The sequence below is a fragment of the Coregonus clupeaformis genome, unplaced genomic scaffold (assembly GCF_020615455.1).
Source record: "Coregonus clupeaformis isolate EN_2021a unplaced genomic scaffold, ASM2061545v1 scaf1672, whole genome shotgun sequence".
NCBI classification, from domain to species: domain Eukaryota; kingdom Metazoa; phylum Chordata; class Actinopteri; order Salmoniformes; family Salmonidae; genus Coregonus; species Coregonus clupeaformis.
The window spans coordinates 37,531-63,829 of record NW_025535126.1 but is presented as its reverse complement, the minus strand read 5'-3'; the positions used below and the strand labels follow the sequence as shown (position 1 = coordinate 63,829).

The following is a 26,299-nucleotide window of genomic DNA, read 5'->3' as shown; positions in this document are numbered from 1 at the left end:
AGATGAAAGGGGTTCTCAGTAAAGATAAGTGTCTCACTGAAGTTGCTTCTGAGAGCCAAGCGAGAGATTGAAGCTGTGAAAATCTCACCCATAATCTCACACATCTCTCTCTTTCTCCCTTTTAACAATCCCTCTCTGTTCTAATTGACAGTCTCAACATTGACTTAACGTTGACTGAAGTAAATCACAGGTGAAGTGATTATCATAGTGGAAAACAAAGAATACAAAGGAGGACAAGGAAGAAAGTAAAAGAGGGAGATCTTCACTTTTCCTTTAGAAAAAGCACTAGCCTATATTGAGATGGAAACAACTAAAACAACATCCCATTACATTTTCTGTAATGTTCAATATGGAAAAAACTAACGGTCTAAGATAAAACTTGAGGTTAAGTTATCATTGATAAATATGAATCACAACTGAACAATGAGACGCGCAAGGAGAGAGGAATGTCTGTGTTGTCTGTTCTGCTGCACTCTTGGCTGTGAATGTGAACCATTTGTCCTGTTCTAGTATGCGTGGGTCTACGGAAACAGAAATCATGCTCGCTAGTCGCTACTAATGCTCACCCCGCCCTTTGCCCCCCAGGCATTGCTAATGAGGACTAGCATGCTAGTGTTTCTGCGTGCTTAGCAACACTGCCTTTCGAGCACACAGCGAGCACCACGAAACAAAATAAGTCAACTAAACGACACGGCAAGCCTGGGCTACTAAATGCCAGGGTCAGCACTCCCACGACTCTCCAAGCAAATTAGTTCCCCCTCTTTTCTCTGTTGTTGACATGTATGCAAATCGAAGGCTGCTGTGCAGCCCGATGCTAGTCAATGGCGTACCCGGCCCCACCCCTCGCTGCTCAGGGTGAAAGAAATGTGGTCACCGGTTCCAACCTATCCAGTCTATAAACATCAGTTGGTCACGAAGGAAGCAGAAGCCATTTGCAGAAAAAAAAGAAAAGAAAAAAAATCGGGAGTATATCACCCTGTTGCTCACCACATCATTCCAGGTTACCAGAAAAACACTCCAGAGGTAGCGAAGCTATAACTGCCAGAGAAAGTGTGCAAGCAAGGGGTGCAATTACGGCGCGAGGCGGCGTTGAATCATTTGGCAAAATGGTTCCTTGCTGTGCGCTCCATTGTGATAATGCTTCATTTCTCAAGACCAAAAATACGCTCTCTCTCCTTCCACTTCCTGCTAATTAGCACCTCGAGGTAGACAGACTGAGTTCAAGGCAGACACAGATAATGGGAGAGACTGAAGATTTTGACTGGGTCAAGATGATATTGAGGGTCAATCTTAATTCATGTCCAGTCGCTTCAGCAAATGAATTTGGCAGACTTTAATTGGACGACAGACAATGAATTCACATCTGAACATTACGAGAAAAGAAAAACAACTTTTATAATGGTCTTTTCGCACTTTGAATTTCACGCCAAATTAGATACCTAAATTGACCAGAATGGGAAAAAAAAACATTGAGTACAATTTAGACACTGAACAAAAGGGTAACAGTTCAAGCTCTGAAAGCCTGATGAGAACTGGGGACAAAAGACTTGACAGCCTTTGACAGTATGACACCTGACAGGGACCTTGGTAGCAGCAAATGTTAATCAGGTACCACTTACACCTAGCTAACATTTCTGCATTCCCAGAACATTTCTGGTAGGTTAGGGAACAACGTTTCTGGTAGGTTAGAGGATAACATTCCCATAACCTTTGTTGGTCCAGCTTTTAAGTGCTTTAAGAAAGTCAGTCAAAAGGATGTTCCTTGAATGTTGAGTTACAACAGATAACCTTTTCCTTTTGACATTGTTCAAACGTATCTAAGCTTTAGGGAGCATCAAAAGATCAAACAGTGAATAAGCACTCCATTTTGTTTAATGCCATGCGGGAGTATGATGAATCTAGATGTCCTTACCTTCAAAAGCCCTTGCGGCATCAACAAGATGGGACCAGTCCAGGCCAGACACTGCTTCCGGGAGGGGCATCAGGCTGCCGTCGGCCATTTTGCAGCGGTCGGCCAGGGAGCTGTCAGAGAACCACAGCTCATCTGTAGAGATGAGACATTTTGGTTTAGATAAGTGACCGACAGGCTCACCGATTTGGGTGAAGGGAACAGTTGGTGCTCCCTCCCTCTTCCCTCCCTCCTTTCTTTCCTCCTCCTTCCCGCTCTCACTCTCCCTCCCGATAATGAGACATCAGTGCTCATCCATTCTCCACTTGGAACACCTGCTCCTATGTTAAGCCCAGACTGCTTGCAGATTTAGAAAGTAATTTCAGGGTTTTAGGTTTCAAAGTCAGTAAAAACACAAAATAAAAAAATGAAAGATGGGCACTTTCCACCAAAGCGTAAGACAAACATCTCACAGAGGTATCCATACAACTTGTATCACCTTAACATACATTTTTAAGAGGCATCTGCAATTCCCCTTGAAGCAAATACCATTCAGCCTGTTCAATTTGCACCAAATTGACTGTGCGAGACAACCCCCCCCCCCCCTCTTTTTTTTTAACCCAATGTCACAGTCTGCTGTTGAAAGCTGATTAGAGGACGGAGAGGAAGGGGGAGCTTTCCCCCGCCAGACAGACAATTAACCTGCATCTAGGGGATGCCCACAGAGGTCAGCTTTGGCGGACAGACACACACAAACCTAGGCACACAAATATGTGCATAAAAACACACACACACAGGCTTTCAGTCATTTGCACAGCTGGAGGTTCATGATCCTTCATTCTGGCTTCTGATCCCAGACAGCCCACCCCCACCCCCCAGCAGAGTTAAAGGTGATCTGAATAAGACACAGCAATCACATATCCACACACACACCTCCACGGCTTGCAATAATGATCTGAAAGCAGTGGATTTGTGATTGCTGGCTGGCCTAACCCTTTGAGGGGTGATTTTTTTGGGGGGAACATTCGCCTCAGTTGTCCATTCTGGAATTCTCACGTTTTGACATGTGATCGCTGGAGACACCCATTACAATGTTATGTAAATGGAGGGGGGGCAGCCCCTTTGTGTCATTGTGAAATACAACCAGTGGTTAGAATGTTTCAACAAAAAACGCAAGGAGGACCGACAGTGAAAGTGTTAATATCTTGCATACTCAATTACCATATACTGGGATGCATAGCACATCCTCTGATGTTTTTCCCAGTGGAAAAGATCCAATATCTTGCTGTGTTTCTTAAAAACAGACAGCTTTTTAAAATAGGTTTGCATCAATTTAACACCTACGAATTCTCACCTAATACAAGACAGATGGGAAATTGAAAAAGGCATATGCTGTAGCTTTTACGATATGTCTCGTAAAGTTCAGCTTCAGACTGGCAAGGGCGTTTGCATTTAATTGACCACAATGAGCTCACAGTTAGATATTTTTTATTCCTATGGCCCACTCCATAATTTAAAAATCTAATTGGCTGCCCCGCCACTTTGTTTACTATAAAGCCCTGTGTAGCTCAGTTGGTAGAGCATAGCGCTTGCAACGCCAGGGTCATGGGTTCGATTCCCACGGGGGGCCAGTATGAAAAAAATATATATATATAAAAAAAATGTATGCACTCACTAACTGTAAGTCGCTCTGGATAAGAGCGTCTGCTAAAAGACTAAAATGTAAATGTAAAATAAAGCTGAGGAATGGGGCTGGAGAAATATAAAAGTGACTGTAAATATCACAGAGTGGGCTTTTCAGGAGTAGATGCATGCAGCTGTCCACTCAGCACCATTTGACTTGTTACTACACCTCAGGAGCATTCCATCTTTGGTATATACATTAATGGACGACTGATTTCGTAACACGTGTTCCATTCCTAATTGAACTCCAAGGTTTCACTAATACAAAGCAGACTTTGGTACTTTAACAATGACTATACAGTTTGGACATGTTTTGATTTTAAGGTAAAAAGGGCCTTGAAAAAACAGTATTAGGTGAATCAGGTGGGTTAGAGCAGGACTGGAACAAAAGCGTATACATCCGGTAGCTCTCCAAGAGAAAGGCTGGCCATCCGTATTCCCTCTCAACCATAGAGATACATTAAAGTATCTATTATCTATCTGTTCTATTAAATTCTATGCTCACAACCGACAAGACCGACTAGCTAGTCAGCTACCCTAAACATCCGAAAATCTAAATCCTAAACGGGCAGACACTCACTCTTGTGTAGAGGCGCCCCATTGCTGTGGCCGAGGTTCATGCGAGGTGCCAGGGTGCTGTGGTAGGGCCCAGAGGCGGTGCTGAAAAGGATATCGTTGGGCAGGGCCTGGTCCAGGAGAGAACTCTGGGAGCAGACCAGGGACTTCCTGTGGCTGCTGCACAGGCTCTCGTCCGACAGGGTCCGGTACAGGGACCTCCGTGGGGACATGGGCAGGCCGTCAGGACCAGTCAGACTCTGCGGGAAGGGATGGAGAAAATGAGGGAGGGAAAAAGGGAGACATTTTACATCTCGGAGGGCTGCACCATGGAAGGGGTGATTCAAGCGCCAACTGTTATGTGCTAAACTGCTTGAATCTATCACAAAATTGGCAAAACAGTAACGTCGGTCTGCCACAGTGCCAAAAATTACAGTAAATAATTTCCCCTCAATTATCTGATGATAGCTTCCCTGTGCATAGTAGTTGGTATCAATGCCATTTTCTTTCTGTCCTGTTTTGTGATCAGTGAACAAAGAGGTCTGAAGAGCAGCTTGCTAGCTCCCAGATAAAATCAATTTCTATCAACCCCTTCCCATTCCACCTCCACACTTGTTTCCTGGCCACATTGTCTTCTTCTAATTACCCAAGAGCCTTTACATCAAGTGGTGGGGGTTTTCCTGACGCTAGTCGCCATGGCAGGTGGCATTGAACGGGAGACGTCTAAATTAACCTTTCGACAGGCGGAGGGAAGCTGCACTAGGAAAAGGTTAGCGCGAGTCTGGCGCCTTATAACCCCCCTTGGTTTTAATTTAAGTTAATTTGAAAACGGTGCCAGCCTTGATTTTTAATATCACAACCAATCTGAATGGATTATGTCAAGCGGAGGAAGGAGCCGACTGAAGGAGGGAGGGAAATTAAAGCAAGACACTCGTTGTCAGAGGAGGAAAAGGGGAACACTACATTAGAGAATCGTGTCAGCTCTATTTATTAAATTTATATCTGCAACGTTCCAAACATTTCCTTTCACTGAACACAGCCCAGACAGTATGCGAATGAACCAGAGAGTCGTAGTGATAGTGAACCGAGTAGAGTGTGGAGAAAAACTAGCGGGAGCAGCGGCTCACCTTGCCACGTCCCCCTTCCCCGGGGGGACTGTCGGGCAGCATCATCTTTAGGAAGGCCTCTCTGGTCAGGCTGGGCTGGACCTTCTGGAGCTGGCCATCTGCACCCAGCATGGCCCGCAGCCTGCTCCCCAGGGGAGGACAGGGGATGAAATGGGAAGGGGGGTGGCGGGGGGAGACGAAGAGGGGAAACAGAAAAGAGAGTGAAGAGAGAGAGTGAAATAGGGTTGAGAGAGAGAAAGGGATAAATGAAGAAACATTGAGAAAGATTGTTAAGGTAGAAAATGTAGAGAGAAAGTGAGGTGGAGAAAGAAGGGAAGAAAGAGAGAGAGGGATGAGAAACAGGCAGGGGGAGGATGTAGATGGGGGGCAAAAACAACGGGAGGAGAGTTGAATTAGAGACAAGCTCATCAGTTTCATTGCAGTTTCTTGTGAAAGGTAACATACAAGGGTAGGTGGAAGGCAGTCTCTCGTGAACAAAGAAGGTGTCTAAAATAACACCCCTTCCTGGTCAGTGCACTACATGTGGAATAGGGGGTCATTTGGGATTGGCCAATAAAGGTGAGATAGAGGAGGGGAGGTGTGGGAGAGTAAGGCCATTCCTGAAGAAAAGTAAGACCAAACCACAGTAAGATTATGGAAACAAAACTATCAGAAGTAAGACCAGGCAGCACATTACACAGCTCTTTGGGAAGGACAAAATAAGAAAGAAGGATACTACCATAACTACAGTACAGGGTTATTGAAAGTCGAATATCAACACACACACCAAACAGGGGGCGTAATCTTTTACAATATGCTGTTCGGAGCCAAACTTAATCACTGTTCCTCAACTGGAGGGCATCTAGTTTGGGGAGTAGCCGTTTCCAGGCAAACACACAGAGTGGGGTTGAGGTGTCACAGGAGGCACAGGTTGCATTGTATACAGACACCATGTGAGTGACAAAGTGGGTAACGATTTATTTTACCACCCCATTTCAACCGGACTCTGTCCGATATTTACTAAGAAATTATGCACTTAAGTTAAAAAGACTTCCATACAATCAAATGGTGGTTTTAATCTAAAAGAAACAGGTTTCAGTTTTACAATGACATTTCTTAGTAAATACTATGTAAATAGCGGACTGTAAAATAAAGTGTACATACAGGTTTATTGAACCAAACAGGGTTCCGTAAAGCTACTGTACCTGGATCTCAGTGTAAGAGTCTTTAGTAGGTAAGACAATACGCCTTCCACTCCACTGATGTAGAAAACCCAAAGTGAAAAAAGGAGGGAAATAATGGTAAAGTACATTGAGATGTAAACAAAATATGTACATGGCTGATATGCAAGCATATAGCTGTCAAAATTGCTATGCTACTTAGGAAGAAAATATGGTCACACCTCACATAACATTGGCCTTATCAATACCTTAGTATCTACAGTGCATTCGGAAAGTATTCAGACCCCTTCCCTTATTCCACATTTTGTTACGTTACAGCCTTATTCTAAAATTGATTAAATTAATTGTTTCCCTCAATCTACACATAATACCACAAAATGACGAAGTGAAAATTGGTTTTTAGAAATTTTAAACTAAAAACAGAAATACCTTGTTTACATAAGTATTCAGACCCTTTGCTATGAGACTCGAAATTGAGCTCAGGTGCATCCTGCTTCCATTTATCATCTGTGAGATGTTTCTACAGCATGATTGGAGTTCACCTGTGGTAAATTAAATTGATTGGACATGATTTGGAAAGGCACACACCTGTCTATATAAAAGGTCCCACAGTTGACAGTGGATGTCAGAGCAAAAACCAAGCCATGAGGACGAAGGAATTGTCCATAGAGCTCCGAGACAGGATTGTGTCGAGGCACAGATCTGGGGAAGGGTACAAAAAAAGGTCCCCAAGAACACAATGGCCTCCATCATTCTTGAAATGGAAGAAGTTTGGAATCACCAAGACTCTCTCTAGAGCGGTCTGCCCGGCCAAATTGAGCAATCGGGGGAGAAGGGCCTTGGTCAGGGAGGTGACCAAGAACCTGACGGTCACTCTGACAGAGCTCCAGAGTTTCTCTGTGATAATGGGAGAACCTTCCAGAAGGACAACCATCTCTGCAGCGCTACACCAATTAGGCCTTTATGGTAGAGTGGCCAGACGGATGCCACTCCTCAGTAAAAGGCACATGACAGCTGCTTGGGGTTTGGCAAAAGGCACTCTCAGACCATGAGAAACAAGATTCTCTGGTCTGATGAAACCGAGATTGAACTCTTTGGCCTGAATGCCAAGTGTCACGTCTGGAGGAAACCTGGCACCATCCCTACAGTGAAGCATGGTGGTGGCAGCATCATGCTGTGGGGATGTTTTTCAGTGGCAGGGACTGGGAGACTAGTCAGGATCGAGGGAAAGATGAACAGAGCAAAGTACAGAGAGATCCTTGATGAAAACCTGCTCCAGAGCACTCAGGACCTCAGACTGGGGCTAAGGTTCACCTTCCAACAGGACAACGACCCTAAGCACAGAGCCAAGACAACGCAGGAGTCCAATTAAGAATACAACCCCACAAAATACTGCTTCTTTACTCACCCATAGTCTTTTGGCCTGCCCGGATCCTCCATTGGAGAGCCATCCTCAGCTTTCTTCCAGCCAATCAGATACTCTTCACCTGGTGATTGGCGGGCGTGGACGGGACCATTAAGCCCCGCCCCTGTCGCCGTGCCGCCGGAGACGACGGTGTAGACTTTGGAGGAGTCAACTGAGGTGGAGGTCTTAGGAACATGTTCCGAGGGGCTGCCAGAGTGCCGTGAGCCACTAGGAAAACCGAGACAGAAGCATGTGATCACGGTTGGCCAATTACGTCAAAGATGAGTGGCTACCAAAATCCAGTACAAGAGGACAAATGTGTAAGATGACTTTCATTCCAAACTCGCCATATTCACAGAAAATCCACATCATTAGTAGAGACCTGCTTACAGTCCTTCAAATCTACTAAGTAAGGTACATTTATTTAAAGTATCTTTCACTCAAGTGAGAAAACCTGATACAGTATGACATACATTTACATTTTTGGCATTTAGAAGGCGCTTTTATGCAAAGCGACTTACAGTACGTGTATTCATCTTAAGATATCCACATCATAGTCAATAAACAGGTCAAATTAAACACGACCAAATGAAGGCAACAACAAAAACCTGCTCACTGAGGGGTCCAACAATGATGAAAACAGCTACTACCTGTATAGGTACCAGGGTTGGGGTCAGTCCATTTTATATCAGTCATGTCAGGGGATTATCAGGAGGGATAATTCCCCTCCTGAATTGACCCACACCCTGCCACCCATATCAGTGGTTCTCCTCACGATGGGCTCGGTGTGATTCTCGGAGCAGGTTTTGATCCCAACTCCTATGACTCCACTAGCCTACTACAGCAGAATTCATGCCAACCCTGCCTATGTGGACAACATAGTGATACGAATCGGGGCATGATGAAACCGCATTGGTGCCGCTGGCAGCGAAGGGCAAATGTGTCACACCTCATTAAATGCTGCATTGTGCACACTGCGGGGGGAGGCAGGATCATGCCATGGCCACAGTGAGCCTGTCACAACATGGCAGATCGGTCGTCACCTTTTAGCCTAATCTTGTTCCCAGACACTTTCGACCCAAATGCACAAAGAGTCTGGTGGACCAACACGTCAAACTTGGCCTTTGTTAGCCAATACAGAGAGCCTGGGGAAACTCCCGGCGCATAGGCATTGGCTTGATCTAAAAGCCAATCATCTCCCAGAACACTTTCCACGTAACCCTCCCCGTATGTTAGCACATCACAAGCACAGAGGCACGCTTCGAAGTCGTGTGATTCGCTAAAATTAAATGACAAATACTTTACTCAGTAGAGCACTCCAATAGAATTCTATGGCCACTCCCACTAAGGCCAACTTAGAGTGGTTAATAGCCCAGGCTTATATAGGCTGTGTGCAATAGCCGGAGGACGAGGTTACTTTTAGTCTGGCCCGGCAGGAAACTGCAGTTTGACTCAGCCTGGCACAGCATGAAAATGAAGACTATATCTGGTCGTATCTGACCCCAAAATGGGGGAACTGGTGTCACTTCTCAGCCTAGCCCAGCAGGAAACTGCAGAGTTGGGCTCATACCGTCTGACCCCAAAATGGAGGGCAGGAAACTGTATACTCTGTTTCGTTCAGTCTGACCCAAAAATGAAGGAAATGAAATGTTGGAAAGTTAACCTTGACTCCAGGCTACTGTGCACAAGCTTAGAGAGGAAGTGCGAGAATAATGGATTGGAAATCTGGTGAGGAGATTCTGTGATGATGACGACATGGTGGTTTTTGCTTAGTCGCTGGCTAAGTAGGTTAGCTGGCTACTTTAGCTGCGTCATTATCGTTGCTGATGTGCCCGGTGTCTATGTGAATGAATAACAAAATCAATTGTGCAGGCACAGCCTTGCAACAATGACCTATTTAGCCTTACTCACAGTAGCGGACTGGCCATCTTGAGCACCGAAATGGCTAACACTACATTAGAGAATCGTGTCAGCTCTATTTATTACATTTCTATCTGCAACGTTCCAAACATTTCCTTTCACTGAACACAGCCCAGACAGTATGTGAATGAACCAGAGAGTCGTAGTGATAGTGAACCAAGTAGAGTGTGGAGAAAAACTAGCGGGAGCAGGGGCTCCCGTTCACGAGAAGTTGAGCTAGCTATCAAGAGTCTGTGTAGGAAAACTCCCAAATCAACATTGAAAAGTAACACCACCACACTAAAAAAAACACAAAGGTGGGGCTGGAAAGTTAAGGGACAAAAAAGTCCCTTGAGTCAGATGCAGCCAAATGTAGGAAATTAACAGACTTATTCGGTAGTGCTGCTGCTAGTGCTAGTGCCAATGCTAACGTCAACGTGCATGTAGCCCATGCCGAGGAGGATGCCACAGCCCCGGGTCAAAGAGTTCTAGCAGAAGATGAGGACAGCGACAGCATAGCCGACGATTGTGAGCACAAGCAAAAGTCAGTGCAGCCGAAGCGGTAGGCAATGGATATCCAGGGCAGGGAGGGAGACATGGATAACACAACATCAATATTGGGCAAACTAACTAGGCTAACTATACCAGTAACATGATGCCAGCCAGACAGTTTGTTGATTGATGTACATGCCAGACATAGTCATTTCAAGCCCTATTCTTCAACTTTGTTGAATAGGAACTACAACATATGATATTTCATATTTTAATCATATTTTTCCTATGTACTTTAACTTTAAAAGTGAGTACACGGCAGCAATTTCGAACTATTTTGACCAGAAAGGTGCGATTTTTATCTTTCTTGGGAGTACGCAGCATTACTAGTTATAGTTTATGGCACTCACGAAAAATAATTACTTTGGGGAATGTATATTTCGGTGGAATTCTACATTTTTACATTACATTCAACAGGTTCATGTTTGTTTGAAGCCCTACTATTGACATTAGTCAAATCAAATCAAATTGTATTGGTCGCACACACATATTAAGCAGATGTTATTGAGGGTGTAGTGAAATGGTTGTAAAGTCAGTCCTTGACACAGCACAGCCGCCTTTTATGAATTCATTTTATGATGATTCATTCTGACTATAAAGCTATTGTTTCCAGTATGTTGCTATATTTATAATCTGTAGCAAAAACAACTATGAATTACAACATCATTTTTGTGCTAAGTTAGAGAAAAGTGAGTTGCTGAGAAACCTGCTCCTACAATAAGATAGCCAGGCCATATTCTTCTATAACTTGCTTACTTACCATCATCTTTACGCGCACATTTTGGGTGTATTTTTCTTGGTTCACTAGGCTGTCTGTATACTACTTTGACAGAGTGAAGCAGCCAGCCAGCTATCCCTGAAAAACAGCCAGCCAGTGTTCTATGTCTCAGTGAGTATTTTAGCTATTATACATTCTCCGTTTTATTCTAGGCTTCAGATGATGTTGTTCAAACATGACAATTCAGGATGTGTTCTGTAGAACTCTTATAACAGTGTACAGTGCGTGTGTATGTGTGTTCTGTAGCACTCTGAAAATAGTACTGCATTAGTGTACAATAGCTGTGATGCAGCTAGGTGGTGGTGTGTGTACGTGTGTGTGTCGGTGGGGGCGGTGGAGTATCCGCGGGCTGGTTGTGGTGGGCCAGTCTGAGTCAAAGTCCAGGGCCGTTTTTTTGTCCTAGGCGGTCCCTGCTTACTCATCATGCCAATGTGTAATGTGTACATGCCTAGAGCAAAAATAACTCACATCCAATAATGACAGACATTGAAAACAGGGGCAGTTTGACCTCACATTACTTAGCCTGACGATGTGTCATTGTTAGTGGTTGAATTGGAATGAAAAGGGTACCAGTACTGATTTCAATTTTACAGTACCAGGGTTCATTTTAGAGTGAATATTTTACAAGAGGTGCCGATAATCAAGCAGAAGAACATTTCAGATGCTGGTACTCTGTATCGGTGAGCCGTGGTCACAATTGAAGCACTGGTCGTTGGTCAGTCAAGAGGGATCCAGTCAGCCTCTTGGTATAGGGTGAAGTTGCCCCTCGACGCTGATCATTGGTGAGTTCTGCGGTTTCCCCACTAATTTTATTTATTTATTTATTTTTATTTCACCTTTATTTAACCAGGTAAGTCAGTTGAGAACAAGTTCTCATTTACAACTGCGACTTGGCCAAGATAAAGCAAAGCAGTGCGATAAAAACAACACAGAGTTACATATGGGGTAAAAAAACATAAAGTCAAAAATACAACAGAAAATATATATACAGTGTGTGCAAATGTAGCAAGTTATGGAGGTAAGGCAATAAATAGGCTATAGTGCAAAATAATTACAATAGTATTAACACTGGAATGCTAGATGTGCAAGAGATTATGTGCAAATAGAGATACTGGGGTGCAAAAGAGCAAAATAAATAACAATATAGGGATGAGGTAGTTGGGTGGGCTAATTTCAGATGGGCTGTGTACAGGTGCAGTGATCGTTAAGGTGCTCTGACAACTGATGCTTAAAGTTAGTGAGGGAGATAAGAGTCTCCAGCTTCAGAGATTTTTGCAATTCGTTCCAGTCATTGGCAGCAGAGAACTGGAAGGAATGGCGGCCAAAGGAGGTGTTGGCTTTGGGAATGACCAGTGAGATATACCTGCTGGAGCGCAGACTACGGGTGGGTGCTGCTATGGTGACCAATGAGCTAAGATAAGGCGGGGATTTACCTAGCAGTGATTTATAGATGGCCTGGAGCCAGTGGGTTTGGCGACGAATATGTAGTGAGGACCAGCCAACAAGAGCGTACAGGTCACAGTGGTGGGTAGTATATGGGGCTTTGGAGACAAAACAGATGGCACTGTGATAGACTACATCCAGTTTGCTGAGTAGAGTGTTGGAGGCTATTTTGTAAATGACATCGCCGAAGTCAAGGATCGGTAGGATAGTCCGTTTTACGAGGGCATGTTTGGCAGCATGAGTGAAGGAGGCTTTGTTGCGAAATAGGAAGCCGATTCTAGATTTAACTTTGGATTGGAGATTCTTTATGTGAGTCTGGAAGGAGAGTTTACAGTCTAACCAGACACCTAGGTATTTGTAGTTGTCCACATACTCTAGGTCAGACCCGTCGAGAGTGGTGATTCTAGTCGGGTGGGCGGGTGCCAGCAGCGTTCGATTGAAAAGCATGCATTTAGTTTTACTAGTGTTTAAGAGCAGTTGGAGGCTACTGAAGGAGTGTTGTATGGCATTGAAGCTCGTTTGGAGGTTTGTTAACACAGTGTCCAATGAAGGGCCAGATGTATACAAAATGGTGTCGTCTGCGTAGAGGTGGATCTGAGAGTCACCAGCAGCAAGAGCGACATCATTGATATACACGGAGAAAAGTGTCGGCCCAAGAATTGAACCCTGTGGCACCCCCATAGAGACTGCCATAGGTCCAGACAACAGGCCCTCCGATTTGACACACTGAACTCTATCTGAGAAGTAGTTGGTGAACCAGGCGAGGCAGTCATTTGAGAAACCAAGGCTATTTAGTCTGCCAATAAGAGCGCGGTGGTTGACAGAGTCGAAAGCCTTGGCCAGGTCGATGAAGACGGCTGCACAGTACTGTCTATTATCAATCGCGGTTATAATATCGTTTAGGACCTTGAGCGTGGCTGAAGTGCACCCATGACCAGCTCGGAAACCGGATTGCATAGCGGAGAAGGTACGGTGGTATTCGAAATGGTCGGTGATCTGTTTGTTAACTTGGCTTTCAAATACTTTCGAAAGGCAGGGCAGGATGGATATAGGTCTGTAGCAGTTTGGATCTAGAGTGTCACCCCCTTTGAAGAGGGGGGATGACCGCGGCAGATTTCCAATCTCTGGGGATCTCAGACGTTATGAAAGAGAGGTTGAACAGACTAGTAATAGGGGTTGCGACAATTTCGCGGCTAGTTTTAGAAAGAAAGGGTCCAGATTGTCTAGCCCAGCTGATTTGTAGGGGTCCAGATTTTGCAGCTCTTTCAGAACATCAGCTGTCTGAATTTGTGTGAAGGAGAAGCGGGGGGGTATGGGCAAGTTGCAGCGGAGGGTGCAGAGTTGGTGGCCGGGGTAGTGGTAGCCAGATGGAAAGCATGGCCAGCTGTAGCAAAATGCTTGTTGAAATTCTCGATTATTGTAGATTTATCGGTGGTGATAGTGTTTCCTAGCCTCAGTGCAGTGGGCAACTGGGAGGAAGTGCTCTTATTCTCCATGGACTTTACAGTGTCCCAAAACTTTTTGGAGTTAGTGCTACAGGATGCAAATTTCTGTTTGAAAAAGTTAGCCTTTGCTTTCCTGACTGCTTGTGTATATTGGTTCCTAACTTCCCTGAAAAGTTGCATATCGCGGGGGCTATTTGATGCTAATGCAGTACGCCACAGGATGTTTTTGTGCTGGTCAAGGGCAGTCAAGTCTGAGGAGAACCAGGGGCTATATCGGTTCTTAGTTCTGTATTTTTTGAATGGGGCATGTTTATTTAAGATTGAGAGGAAATTACTTTTAAGGAACAACCAGGCATCCTCTACTGACGGAATGAGATCTATATCCATCCAGGATACCTGGGCCAGGTCAATTAGGAAGGCCTGCTCGCTAAAGTGTTTTAGGGAGCGTTTGACAGTGATGAGGGGTGGTCGTTTGACCGCGGACCCGTTACGGACGCAGGCAATAAGGCAGTGATCGCTGAGATCCTGGTTGAAGACAGCTGAGGTGTATTTAGAGGGTATGTTAGTCAGGATGATATCTATGAGGGTACCCATGTTTACGGATTTAGGGTTGTACCTGGTAGGTACGTTGATAATTTGCGTGAGATTGAGGGCATCTAGTTTGGATTGTAGGATGGCCGGGGTATTAAGCATATCCCAATTTAGGTCACCAAGCAGTACGAACTCTGAGGATAAATGGGGGGGCAATCAATTCACATATGGTGTCCAGGGCACAGCTGGGGGCTGAGGGGGGTCTGTAGCAAGCGGCAACAGTGAGAGACTTATTTCTGGAAAGGTGGATTTTTAGAAGTAGAAGCTCAAACTGTTTGGGCACAGACCTGGATAGTATGATAGAGCTCTGCAGGCTATCTCTACAGTAGATTGCAACTCCACCCCCTTTGGCAGTTCTATCTAGACGGAAAATGTTATAGTTGGGGATGGAAATTTCAGAATTTTTGGTGGCCTTCCTGAGCCAGGATTCAGACACTGCTAGAACATCAATGGATTGGGGGAGGGGAAGCTGATCCTAGATCTGTACTTAGGGAACTTTATCTTGGAGCTACACCTTACCTGGACATGGAGGAAATCTCGCTCAGGTCGCCCAGGCTCCCGTCTGTTACGTGCCCAGCCGAAGTGGCCTGAGTGCTGTAGCCTTGTGACGTCAACCCTCCTTCCGGCGCCCCCGTCCCGGGGTACTCCAGCACCCACTGCTCCCCTCGGGCATCCTGGGGGACAGGCCGGCCGGCTGAGACCCCCGGTACGCCACCTCCGCTGCAGCCAGGTAGAGGGGGAGGCAGCGGGGGCATGCAAGGCACCGTGTCGATGCCGCTGTCGGTGGACGCGCCCTTGATGTAGATGAGGCCCAGGGCATCGGGGTCAATGGGGTCGCCCGAGCCGAAGCGCTTGTCGTCGCTGCTGCCGCTGGAGGCGTTGCTGGAGAGCGTGTTGCTGCTGGAGTGGCTGGAGCCAGACTGGGAGAAGAGATGGAGATCAAACAACACTAGTTAATGGTTATTGGCATTCATTTGGGTCTGTAAATTTGTGGTCAAATCCTTGCTTCCTCCATCCTTGTTTCCTCAGTTCCTCTCAAAGCGCATTGGTGTAAAGGATCCAAGAACCCGACCTCCGACCTCCAATGAGCTTTGAGAGGAATTGAGGAAACAAGGATTCGGCAGCTAGTATACACAAGTTTACGCGCTGTATCCCGGGTGGCGCCATAACTCTACACAAATGCATTTCATTTCCGCCGGAAGTTGTTTGCACAACGTCTGCCGGTGTAAACACAGCGATGTCGACGCTAGCTTGGGAACACGGTTACTTGGGAAACAAGTCACTTGCAGAATTTTTGGCAACAAAGAACTGCGAAATCACAACTGTGGCAAACAGAGATAGGGTAGATTACCATATTGCCTGCAATGGTCCAAAAGGCTACTACATGCAGGTACAAATTGGGATGCACTGCACAGGGCTTCAGCACTCCAAGTTGGTGATCTGGAACAAAACTGAGCACCTAGAAATCGAAGTACCCTACGACCAGGGGCATATCATAAGGCTGCGCACATTCTACTTTGCCCACATGCTCCCGAAAATTGTTGATGATTTTGTTGAGGGAAGGTTACAGTTCTGCAGTAAATATCTCAGCATTTTAAAACCAAAATAAACTGCCTTATTTAGGTCATGCCCACAGGAGCCAACATATGTCCATTGTTTACATGATCTCTTTATGCTGTGCCTACTGTTTGAGTGAAAATAAAGTTTGATGTAATTTCAATCCTTAGAGTGCTACAATTTATTTTAACACAGTTCATAATTCATAGTAAGCTCATACTGTACATAAATAACACTGGATTAATTAATTGTTTTGAGGAAACTAAACAAATGGCTTCAACAAGAAAGATTGCGTGTTTAATCTTAACAGGTATTAAAAAGTAAAATACAAAAGCAGCCCACACAATTACATCACTATGAAAATATTCATATATAATATTAAAAAATACAATGCACGCAGTATTTGTTGTGTTTATCTGTATTTAATGAACAACATGGCTGGGTGTTGGTGGACAGGGACACAGGGCAAGATTCTAAACCTCACTGATCAGTGGACTCTTCAGGTTAACTAGGCCAGCACAGATGGTTAAGATGTTGTCCAGTTTCGGTGCCATGCTGATGGGAACATTCTGGGATAAAATCTTAAACATCTTCAGTCTCTGGATTGCTCTTTCCACATGTATGCGGACATTGGCTACTCGCCTGGTGCGTGTCGTCTCCTCATTGGTCAACTGATTGCGCCTGTAGGTGAAAGCAGGGATGTTCAAACTGACCCTTCTCTCATCAAGCAAGTCTCGAATGGTGAACCCACGGTCCGCCATGACCTCATCACCAGCCCTCAGATAGTCTAGGAACCCACTGTCCATGGTGATAAACTTATCGCTGCTTCTGCCAGCATAGGCATCAGATATAAACATGATTAGCCCATTAGGGGCCACAGCGACGAGATATTTCACAGTGTTGCGTGATTTATACTGGCTGAAAGTGTCACTCCTTGAGTCGTGGTTTGTGGCTCTCTGCATGGCACTTTCGGCACAGTCAATGATGCAGGTGGTTCGAGGGTAGTTCCTCTGAAACGACAAGGGCATGGTGGCACGAATGGTCTCTCTTGGAAGCCAGGGGATCAGGACTTTGAACTGTTCACCCATCACGTCAATCCAGTGACTAATCACAATGCTTGCCATGGATGTAGACACATTGAAGCGGTGAGCAATATCTCCTAATATTAGGTTTAGTTTTAGTTTCATAAGTATTTGGTCAACAACAGGAAGGGTAATTGATGGCTTACTGAAAGGCAACAACACTGTCACCAGGGTGAAGAATTGAACCATAAGCACTCCTGTATACAGCCGGGACCTAGCATCATCAATGACCGTGGTGCTGGTCACAGTAGGACCCATTTCTGCCTCGCACTGTGTGGCCTTGTCTACTTTAACAGACTTTGTTGTTGAACAGTAAATGTGATCAATATGTGACGGATCCTCCCATTGGGTCTGGGCATCTCGAAATGTTGGTGTAGCAGGCTCGGCCTCACAGACAGGCTGACAGGTTTCTGGAGCATCTAAAAAGGGGAAGAGAAAACATGGATGGAGCAAAATTAATGCAGGCAGAGTCCTCTCACTACAAACATCACAATGGAAAAATGTGTACTACAACATTGCACTCACACGCACACACACAATCATCATCACAACAGCCTGCCACCTTGCATTGTATTTATGATGTAGACTAAGGCACACACAGGCAGGCACACACACACACACACACACACACACACACACACACACACACACACACACACAATTAATGATGTAGCTATCGTGGGCATTGTTTGTCCCATCTCCAAAACAATCAACTGCCTTAGCAAAATACCGGTAGCAATGTTAATGTATGACAACTTCTTCATAATTAACAGTATTGTCAGCTTCATAGCTAAAGTTGCTGAACTTACCCTCAGATTCAAGTCTGCGTTTCTTTATCTGGGGGAGGCAGTGGTCCGCTGGGTGAGTTGACGCCTCTTTGGCTGGGGAGGGCGATTGTATCCCAACCACAACTCTGGGAAAGGATTATCCTTGGTAGGTTTTTGGTCAACAAAGTGATAGGAACAAACAAAAACGTTGAGGGGTGGTTTCTTTAGATTCAATGCCTTCAGCCAGGTCCTTGATTCCGAGTCGGTATCAGGCTTGCGAAAAAATTTAAACAATGGAGCGCATGGACATTGCCTCTTCGTAGCTGGTTTGTGGTCGTAGCACTCTCTATCTAACCACTCGTTCAGGTGCTTTCTCAAGTTTTTGCAACCAACTACCGCATCACGTCGTTCCCCGAACCACTTTTCTTCATGTTGTAATTGTAATTTTTATATCCTCTTTGTCACTGCGATATCAGTGCTTTGTCGGCACAACGGAGCTAGCTAGCAAAACAAACCCAGCCCGGCAGAACGGAAGTGGATTGCATCGACGGGAGGAGTTCAGGAAGTAGAGCGGAAACGGCTCAAAAACTTGTCTATACATAAGCTATGTATCCTTACGCCACAATTCAATCAAATCTCAGATAAAAGTGGAAAAACACATTGTGGGTTTATTCACCGTTTCGGAATGTATGGACGTGGATGACGATTAAGGCAGCCCCCCGCACCTCTCAGATTCAGAGGGGTTGGGTTAAATGCGGAAGACACATTTCAGTTGAATGCATTCAGTTGTACAACTGACTAGGTATCCCCCTTTCCTTTCCCTATTAACCGCTTAATCTTGAGAATGATGGAATTGGGATCCTGGAAATGTTTGGTACACTTTACATTGTTCATATTGTTCTATTGTAATTCTTAATCGTTACAATGCATTTACAGCAGTAAATGACCCTAATCCAACAATAAGGTGTGTGGGAAAATGATCAACATGCCACTTCGCAGGCCTTTAGTTTAACAAAACTGCATTTCAGTTAAAACATACTTTTCTTGTTGCTGGATGATATGCATTTTGGACTTTAAACCATTCACGTTTTGATTTACAGCCATTGAGCTTCCTACTCCTATTAAGAGAGAGCTATATTCATAGCCAACCTGGGTCCCATTTCAACTACACCGTAGTCAAATAAATAATTCCTGAAGCTGCAATTAACTGAAAATTCCATAAACCAAGCCATTCCATATGAGTTAGGAGGGCATATGAAACTTTAATGCGCTCTGCATAGGGAGACAAATACATTCTCCCCCACTTTCTGTTTATTAGCAATAGAAGCAGCATCCCCTCAAGCTTCAAACATTGCAATATTTTTCCAGGAACAATTGTTGGGATGCTTCCTCATTTATAGAAATATTAATGCACAGATAATGCAAATAAATAATGCACATAAATATCGATATTCACCATGCGTCTCCATTACTTTCAATACACATTTTAATTTACTTCAGATTAGGTGGGGTGGGTGGGGGATAGTACAGGAGAATAAATCCGAAGCGATAGTTTGTTGTTAGCAAAAACGTCATCACCGACAAGGGTAACCTTTTCCAGGCTGATCCGTCAAGGACAGTTCTAGTCAACCTGACGAGAGGAGGGGGGCCTCGTTCTCTGCAGGCATAGCGCTACACACCATCGTACCGTGTAGGCTTGGGGCTGTATGGGTAACCGAGCCGTTCTCTACTGCTGGGTGTGACACCCAGCTCCCTAAAGATCAGATGACTATACATACAGTATCATGGCCCAGCTGTCAAGGGTGTTGTGATGCGGTCCAAACCTAAGACCATGAATGTTGCTAGTAGAGGATAAGGTGCTCTGGGAGCGCATAGGTAGGTCTACCAAAGCTTTTTTTCTCTCTGATTGACGAGACATACTCCTACGGGATACGTTCACCAAATAGCCATGATGTTCTGTCATTGGATGACACTAATGCTTTCATATGAAACCAATGAAACAAATGATTAATTTATTACTTTTTTTATTTAAAGTGTCTAAGAACTAACTGGTTTTGTCCTGAAACAGTGTTACAAGAAATGTTTTCCATTGACGCTCAAATGTAGGCTATTGCATGAGACGACATAGATGCAACAAACTAACCCAAATCCAACATGACAAGAAAAAAGCATTACAGTGTAAAATCAAAGTCAACCTGGCAACCCTCATTAAACATTAAAATAACTCTTTCCAAGTATGAGTACTCACATGTTGGTATTTATTGGGGGAGTCCTTTGCTCCTTGTCTCGGCTGGCTTCTCTCCCTCACGTTCAGAATCTTTGTGGAGGGATGGTGCCACTTGGCCTCTGTAAAAGAGGAAGAAGACAATTCGTGATTGTTTTCTTTGAAATATAATTTTCTCATTAAAATACTTGTGGTCCACCAGAGCTGATGTCAGGTCAATTCACCATAAATTCAGGAATTTGTCCAATAAGAAACGCTTGTTTTCATTTCCCATTGCAAAACCTTTTGATACAGTGTGAACTAATGAATATGACCCTAGTTGCCATTACTGGCATTTTTTCAATGCAGTTCCTGAAATGCCAAAAACATTTATTGGAATGGCAGTTCTTTGGTCATTCTAATCTATGGTATAGGCTATGAAAGCACATTTGTCATTTGTTGACATCACATAATCATGACACGTTTGGTAACACTTAGTGTGAATGCCAATCTTGAATCTGTAAGAATGACAGTTAATATTGCTTTCTGTTTTGTCTGTCTCCAGCTGACCTTTCTGCTAAGTGCATTTCTACTGACTGGCGAGTCTCTTTCATAGCACAGTTGATGATGATGCTGATAATTATATTGGTGAAACATGATGATGCTTATGATGGTGACGATGATGATGCTGGTGATGAAGAAGAGTAACCCATACCTGCAGATCTGGTCCTCTCCAGCTTGGGCTCCCTCTCTCTCCGGCCCTCTCCCTCCTTGTCGCTCGGCTGGTCCAGGAGCAGTGCAGGGGACTGGCATCTACAGGTGCATGAAAGAAGGATACGTCATAAAGCTAGAGGTACCAGCAAACTGGTTTAAATCTGAAAAGGGGGGAGGCAAGATATGACGTCTTTGTTGAACATTCTAACCATGAAGACAGTCAGGTCAGCCATTTTTTTTTTTTTTACCCGAACAGACTCCCAGTATTTTTTTTACTGACCCGCACCTGCATGATCCAATGTAAAGCTGCCAGACCCTACCTCAGGGGTTGGCAACCCTGGTCCTGGTGCGCCGCAGGCACTTCATGTTTTTGATTTAACTGACCTGGAAGACCAGGTGTTTTGAATTTAGGCAATCATTTAACTGATCAATTACCTCAGTTGGTCAGGTGTGGTACCTAGTTGGAGCAAAATGCTGCAGTACCTGCGGCACTCCAAGAATAGGGTTGCCTACCCCTGCCCTACCTAATCACAACTGTATCAACTTTTAATGCAATAATTATGTCAAATGAGAATCGTTGTCCAAAACTCACACCTCAAAGAGAAAATAGAATGCTAACCAGCATATCATGGCTGCCAAACATTACAATTGAGAAAATGTGTTCAAATTATAGTATTCTCCCACAGCATCCTCAACGCTTTGCCATTGCTTTGCATCGGAACCTTTAAAAGTGCATTGTAACACTTATCCGGCCCACTTCCTGCTTTTCGCACCACTGGCCATTGTTTCACTGTTTCTCACCACTTGGCTAGTCGAACTGAGCTATTTCAAACCTTTCCCTTGGTGTGTAACAGTATCCGTTAAGCTGCGGCTGCCCAGACACATTTCCACAACGGATGCTGTTGGGATATTGAAGGAATGCCTTGCAACCTGAGAGCCAGGGTCCAGCTGGGGCCTCTGGCCTGGCGACTATAGACTTGTCTGGACTGCAGAAGGTCAAGGTATGGCGTCTCTGGAAGAACCAGGATGGGGGGTGGTAATGGCATTGTTCTGTCCTAGATAGAGGAGACGGCCTATCATATACAGTGGGGAGAACAAGTATTTGATACACTGCCAATTTTGCAGGTTTTCCTACTTACAAAGCATGTAGAGGTCTGTAATTTTTATCATAGGTACACTTCAACTGTGAGAGACGGAATCTAAAACAAAAATCCAGAAAATCACATTGTATGATTTTTAAGTAATTCATTTGCATTTTATTGCATGACATAAGTATTTGATCACCTACCAACCAGTAAGAATTCCGGCTCTCACAGACCTGTTAGTTTTTTTTAAGAAGCCCTCCTGTTCTCCACTCATTACCTGTATTAACTGCACTTGTTTGAACTCGTTACCTGTATAAAAGACACCTGTCCACACACTCAATCAAACAGACTCCAACCTCTCCACAATGACCAAGACCAGAGAGCTGTGTAAGGACATCAGGGATAAAATTGTAGACCTGCACAAGGCTGGGATGGGCTACAGGACAATAGGCAAGCAGCTTGGTGAGAAGGCAACAACTGTTGGCGCAATTATTAGAAAATGGAAGAAGTTCAAGATGACGGTCAATCACCCTCTGTCTGGGGCACCATGCAAGATCTCACCTCGTGGTGCATCAATGATCATGAGGAAGGTGAGGGATCAGCCCAGAACTACACGGCAGGACCTGGTCAATGACCTGAAGAGAGCTGGGACCACAGTCTCAAAGAAAACCATTAGTAACACACTACGCCGTCATGGATTAAAATCCTGCAGTGCACGCAAGGTCCCCCTGCTCAAGCCAGCGCATGTCCAGGCCCATCTGAAGTTTGCCAATGACCATCTGGATGATCCAGAGGAGGAATGGGAGAAGGTCATGTGGTCTGATGAGACAAAAATAGAGCTTTTTGGTCTAAACTCCACTCGCCGTGTTTGGAGGAAGAAGAAGGATGAGTACAACCCCAAGAACACCATCCCAACCGTGAAGCATGGAGGTGGAAACATCATTCTTTGGGGATGCTTTTCTGCAAAGGGGACAGGACGACTGCACCGTATTGAGGGGAGGATGGATGGGGCCATGTATCGCGAGATCTTGGCCAACAACCTCCTTCCCTCAGTAAGAGCATTGAAGATGGGTCGTGGCTGGGTCTTCCAGCATGACAACGACCCGAAACACACAGCCAGGGCAACTAAGGAGTGGCTCCGTAAGAAGCATCTCAAGGTCCTGGAGTGGCCTAGCCAGTCTCCAGACCTGAACCCAATAGAAAATCTTTGGAGGGAGCTGAAAGTCCGTATTGCCCAGCGACAGCCCCGAAACCTGAAGGATCTGGAGAAGGTCTATATGGAGGAGTGGGCCAAAATTCCTGCTGCAGTGTGTGCAAACCTGGTCAAGACCTACAGGAAACGTATGATCTCTGTAATTACAAACAAAGGTTTCTGTACCAAATATTAAGTTCTGATTTTCTGATGTATCAAATACTTATGTCATGCAATAAAATGCAAATGAATTACTTAAAAATCATACAATGTGATTTTCTGGATTTTTGTTTTAGATTCCGTCTCTCACAGTTGAAGTGTACCTATGATAAAAATTACAGACCTCTAAATGCTTTGTAAGTAGGAAAACCTTCAGAATCGGCAGTGTATCAAATACTTGTTCTCCCCACTGTAACACACGACTGGTCCCATTACATATACTGAATATATGGGTCACTGTATTGAATATATACACTATGCTGAATATACAGTATGGGCTGATGTACTGAATATAAACACTATACTGATGCTTCTGCATTGCTTGCTCTTTGGGGTTTTAGGCTGGTATCTGGAACTGCTGAGGTAAAAAGGGCTTTTAAAATAAATGTGATTGATTCATATACAGTATGGGTCACTGTCAATGCCGAACAGTTATGAAAATCGCTTTGGATCAAAATGTTAAATGACCATAGTATTATTATTATGGTCCTCTTTCTCTATAGACTATGTGCCATCTATGCACAGGAAGGGATAGTCTGGTTTAAGAGGGTTGATAGGAGTGTAAATATGTATTGCACTTTCGATGTAAATATGTAGCCTGTTGCACTTTTCATATTAATTTGAATTGTGCATTATTCTGCGTCTCTATGTATTATGTACTTTGTCTTTTTAAGCACACTGCCAAATGAATTTCCCCCTGTTGGGATAATAAAGTTGATCTAATCTCGGAGCAAAGAAAAGCACCTAAATGCATCTTATTAGATAGATGATGGCCATTTCTCCCATTCATTTGGGCTTGGGGTCTGTAGATTTATCTTAATGCTCTCATAGCTGTAGGCCTATCGGTAACCAGTACACACAAGATGCCACCAAATACGGAAACATCTAACAAAACTTTGATTTTGGACTGAACTATCCCTTTAAACAGATAGGTGGGCAGGGTTTGCACTTTTGGTACTATTCCATTGGCACCATTGCCCCAGACAAGCTCAATCAAGCGCAGATACAGTATTTGAATATAATTGTATTTAAACCCAGTCTGCTGTGTACGTAACTCTCCATGGAGGGGTGAGGCATGAGGTTGAGAGTGTCCTAAAACGCACACCGTAGTTGTCCTAAAATATATACCATAGCTGTCATAAACTGTATGCTACGGTGCCCTACTGCACTTACCCGTTAATGTATCCTGCCTTCTGGGACCAGGTGCCGCATGGTCCGGGGTCGCTGGAGGTGGACTGGTTGCTGGGGGAGCTGCAGTAGAGTTGTCCTGCTTCCCGACTGCTACAGGAGGCCGTAGGAGATATCTCATATTCCTGCAGTACCCTGAAACCAACAAAGGAACGTTTAGAGGCCTCGACCACCAAAGTTCCCCACCTGTAGGCTACAGCTCCAATGGCTCAGTTGAATGGAAAGGGTTAGTTGTTAGTTTGATTCTCAAAAGGGCCACATACATTAGGTCTAAGAAAACACTGACTGTACCTAGCAGACAAAACTATATTGGCCACTGGGTGTGTCACTTTGGTTAAAGACATCTACTAAACGACCATGTTATCACTCCTATTATTCTCAGAGTTGTCAAACAAAATAAAAGAGCCGTCATGACAATGCAGGCATGTCAATACAACTCAACACCTAGTCCGGATGTATGATTGTGCTCCTGATGTTTGTTAGTTTTGTGTCTCACCATGTCTGTTATGCCACTGTGAAGCCAAAGGTCAAATTAAACAGTGTAGACAACGTTTTATTCGATATGGACAATACAAATAGTGGAACAGGGGTCATCCACTGTACTGTGACCATAAATAGTAACTGGACTTCTAGAATCCCACCAATTTATGAAGCGTGCTTGGGGAAATACTTGCGGAACATACTGTAAGTAACAATTAGGCAAGGCGCTATTCTTAGCCTGAACGGACTGTTCCAAGCCTCCATGGAGTGGGAGATGCTCGAGCCTCCAACTCGTGAAACCCAACTCTCCCGCCAGCCCGAGAGGAACGCTGAGCCCTCGAAAAACACAGAATCATGGATCATATGGAAAAGCTGAGATGAGATCGTCAATGTGCAATGGGGAATGTGAGAGAAAAATTACGTATTTACCTGATTTGTTTGATATTAATAGTTAACAATGATATACTTAACAAAGAGTAAGACATTTCTGTTCTGCTAATGCTGTGTTTGTGATGGTTTCTACTCCAGCTCCCTGCAGCTAATCTGGGCGTATGGTCACTAGAGATAGCTTGAGCTAAACCCCTCATTGTTTCTAATCATTCTTGCATTTGGGAAAATAATCCGGCCTGGGGGGTTAAAACAACACCTGGTGCAGAAAACCATAGGATGAACCCAAGGTGGCTTATGATGCCACCTGATATGCATGGGAGGGGTGGAACCAGCCATGACTAAGCATTTTAGTGTCAGCTATATAAGAACCAGGATTCCTCTGTAAGGTCAAGCTCTCGGCACACACGCTTCAGTGTGTGCGGTCGACCAGCTTCATTATTGCAATAATTAATCGATGTCAAATAAAGATTGATTGTTTGAATAATTGTCCAAGTCTCCCTCAGTATACATACATTTCCACGACAGGAAGCTTGCATAATAGAGGGTATATAGGAGAGGGAGTAAGGGAGGAGGGGTCTTTCCAGATGGGGCGGAATAAAACTCTGCATATTCAGCAGCTTCGGAGCAGTCCTGCTTCGCAAGGCGTTGGCAGATGCAAATTGAGTCCCACCTCTTAATTAGCTGCCGAAGCTCCAAGGGACACGTTAAGAATAGGATGGGAAGCCACAAAGTGTTGGAATTCGAACAACCCCCACACAGTGTCTCCATGTCTGTTTCCCTTAGGAAAACATGTCACCTTAATGGTTCCATTGTACTACCTCAGAGTATATCACTTATGTTTTTTTTTTGTAGAACCCAGATAGTGTCACATATGACAAATATGGTATGGTAAAAGT

General features: G+C 44.5%; 1 protein-coding gene across 6 annotated transcripts in view; it reads right to left on the bottom strand.

Moving 5' to 3' along the window:
- LOC123487352 (signal-induced proliferation-associated 1-like protein 2) overlaps nucleotides 1–26,299 on the bottom strand; it is a 60,664-nt gene that overhangs the window by 7,531 nt on the left and 26,834 nt on the right. For 5 of the 6 annotated variants that reach the window (XM_045218577.1, XM_045218578.1, XM_045218579.1 and 2 more), the window contains exons 7-15: nucleotides 24,519–24,668; nucleotides 20,851–20,948; nucleotides 20,181–20,278; nucleotides 15,046–15,446; nucleotides 7,822–8,046; nucleotides 6,438–6,491; nucleotides 5,254–5,374; nucleotides 4,152–4,386; nucleotides 1,913–2,044 (exon numbers count right to left, since the gene is read on the bottom strand). In XM_045218577.1, the coding sequence (XP_045074512.1) occupies nucleotides 1,913–2,044; nucleotides 4,152–4,386; nucleotides 5,254–5,374; nucleotides 6,438–6,491; nucleotides 7,822–8,046; nucleotides 15,046–15,446; nucleotides 20,181–20,278; nucleotides 20,851–20,948; nucleotides 24,519–24,668 (1,514 nt within the window). The remainder of the gene's footprint in view (nucleotides 1–1,912; nucleotides 2,045–4,151; nucleotides 4,387–5,253; nucleotides 5,375–6,437; nucleotides 6,492–7,821; nucleotides 8,047–15,045; nucleotides 15,447–20,180; nucleotides 20,279–20,850; nucleotides 20,949–24,518; nucleotides 24,669–26,299) is intronic. The other variant, XM_045218580.1, reaches the window with a different exon arrangement.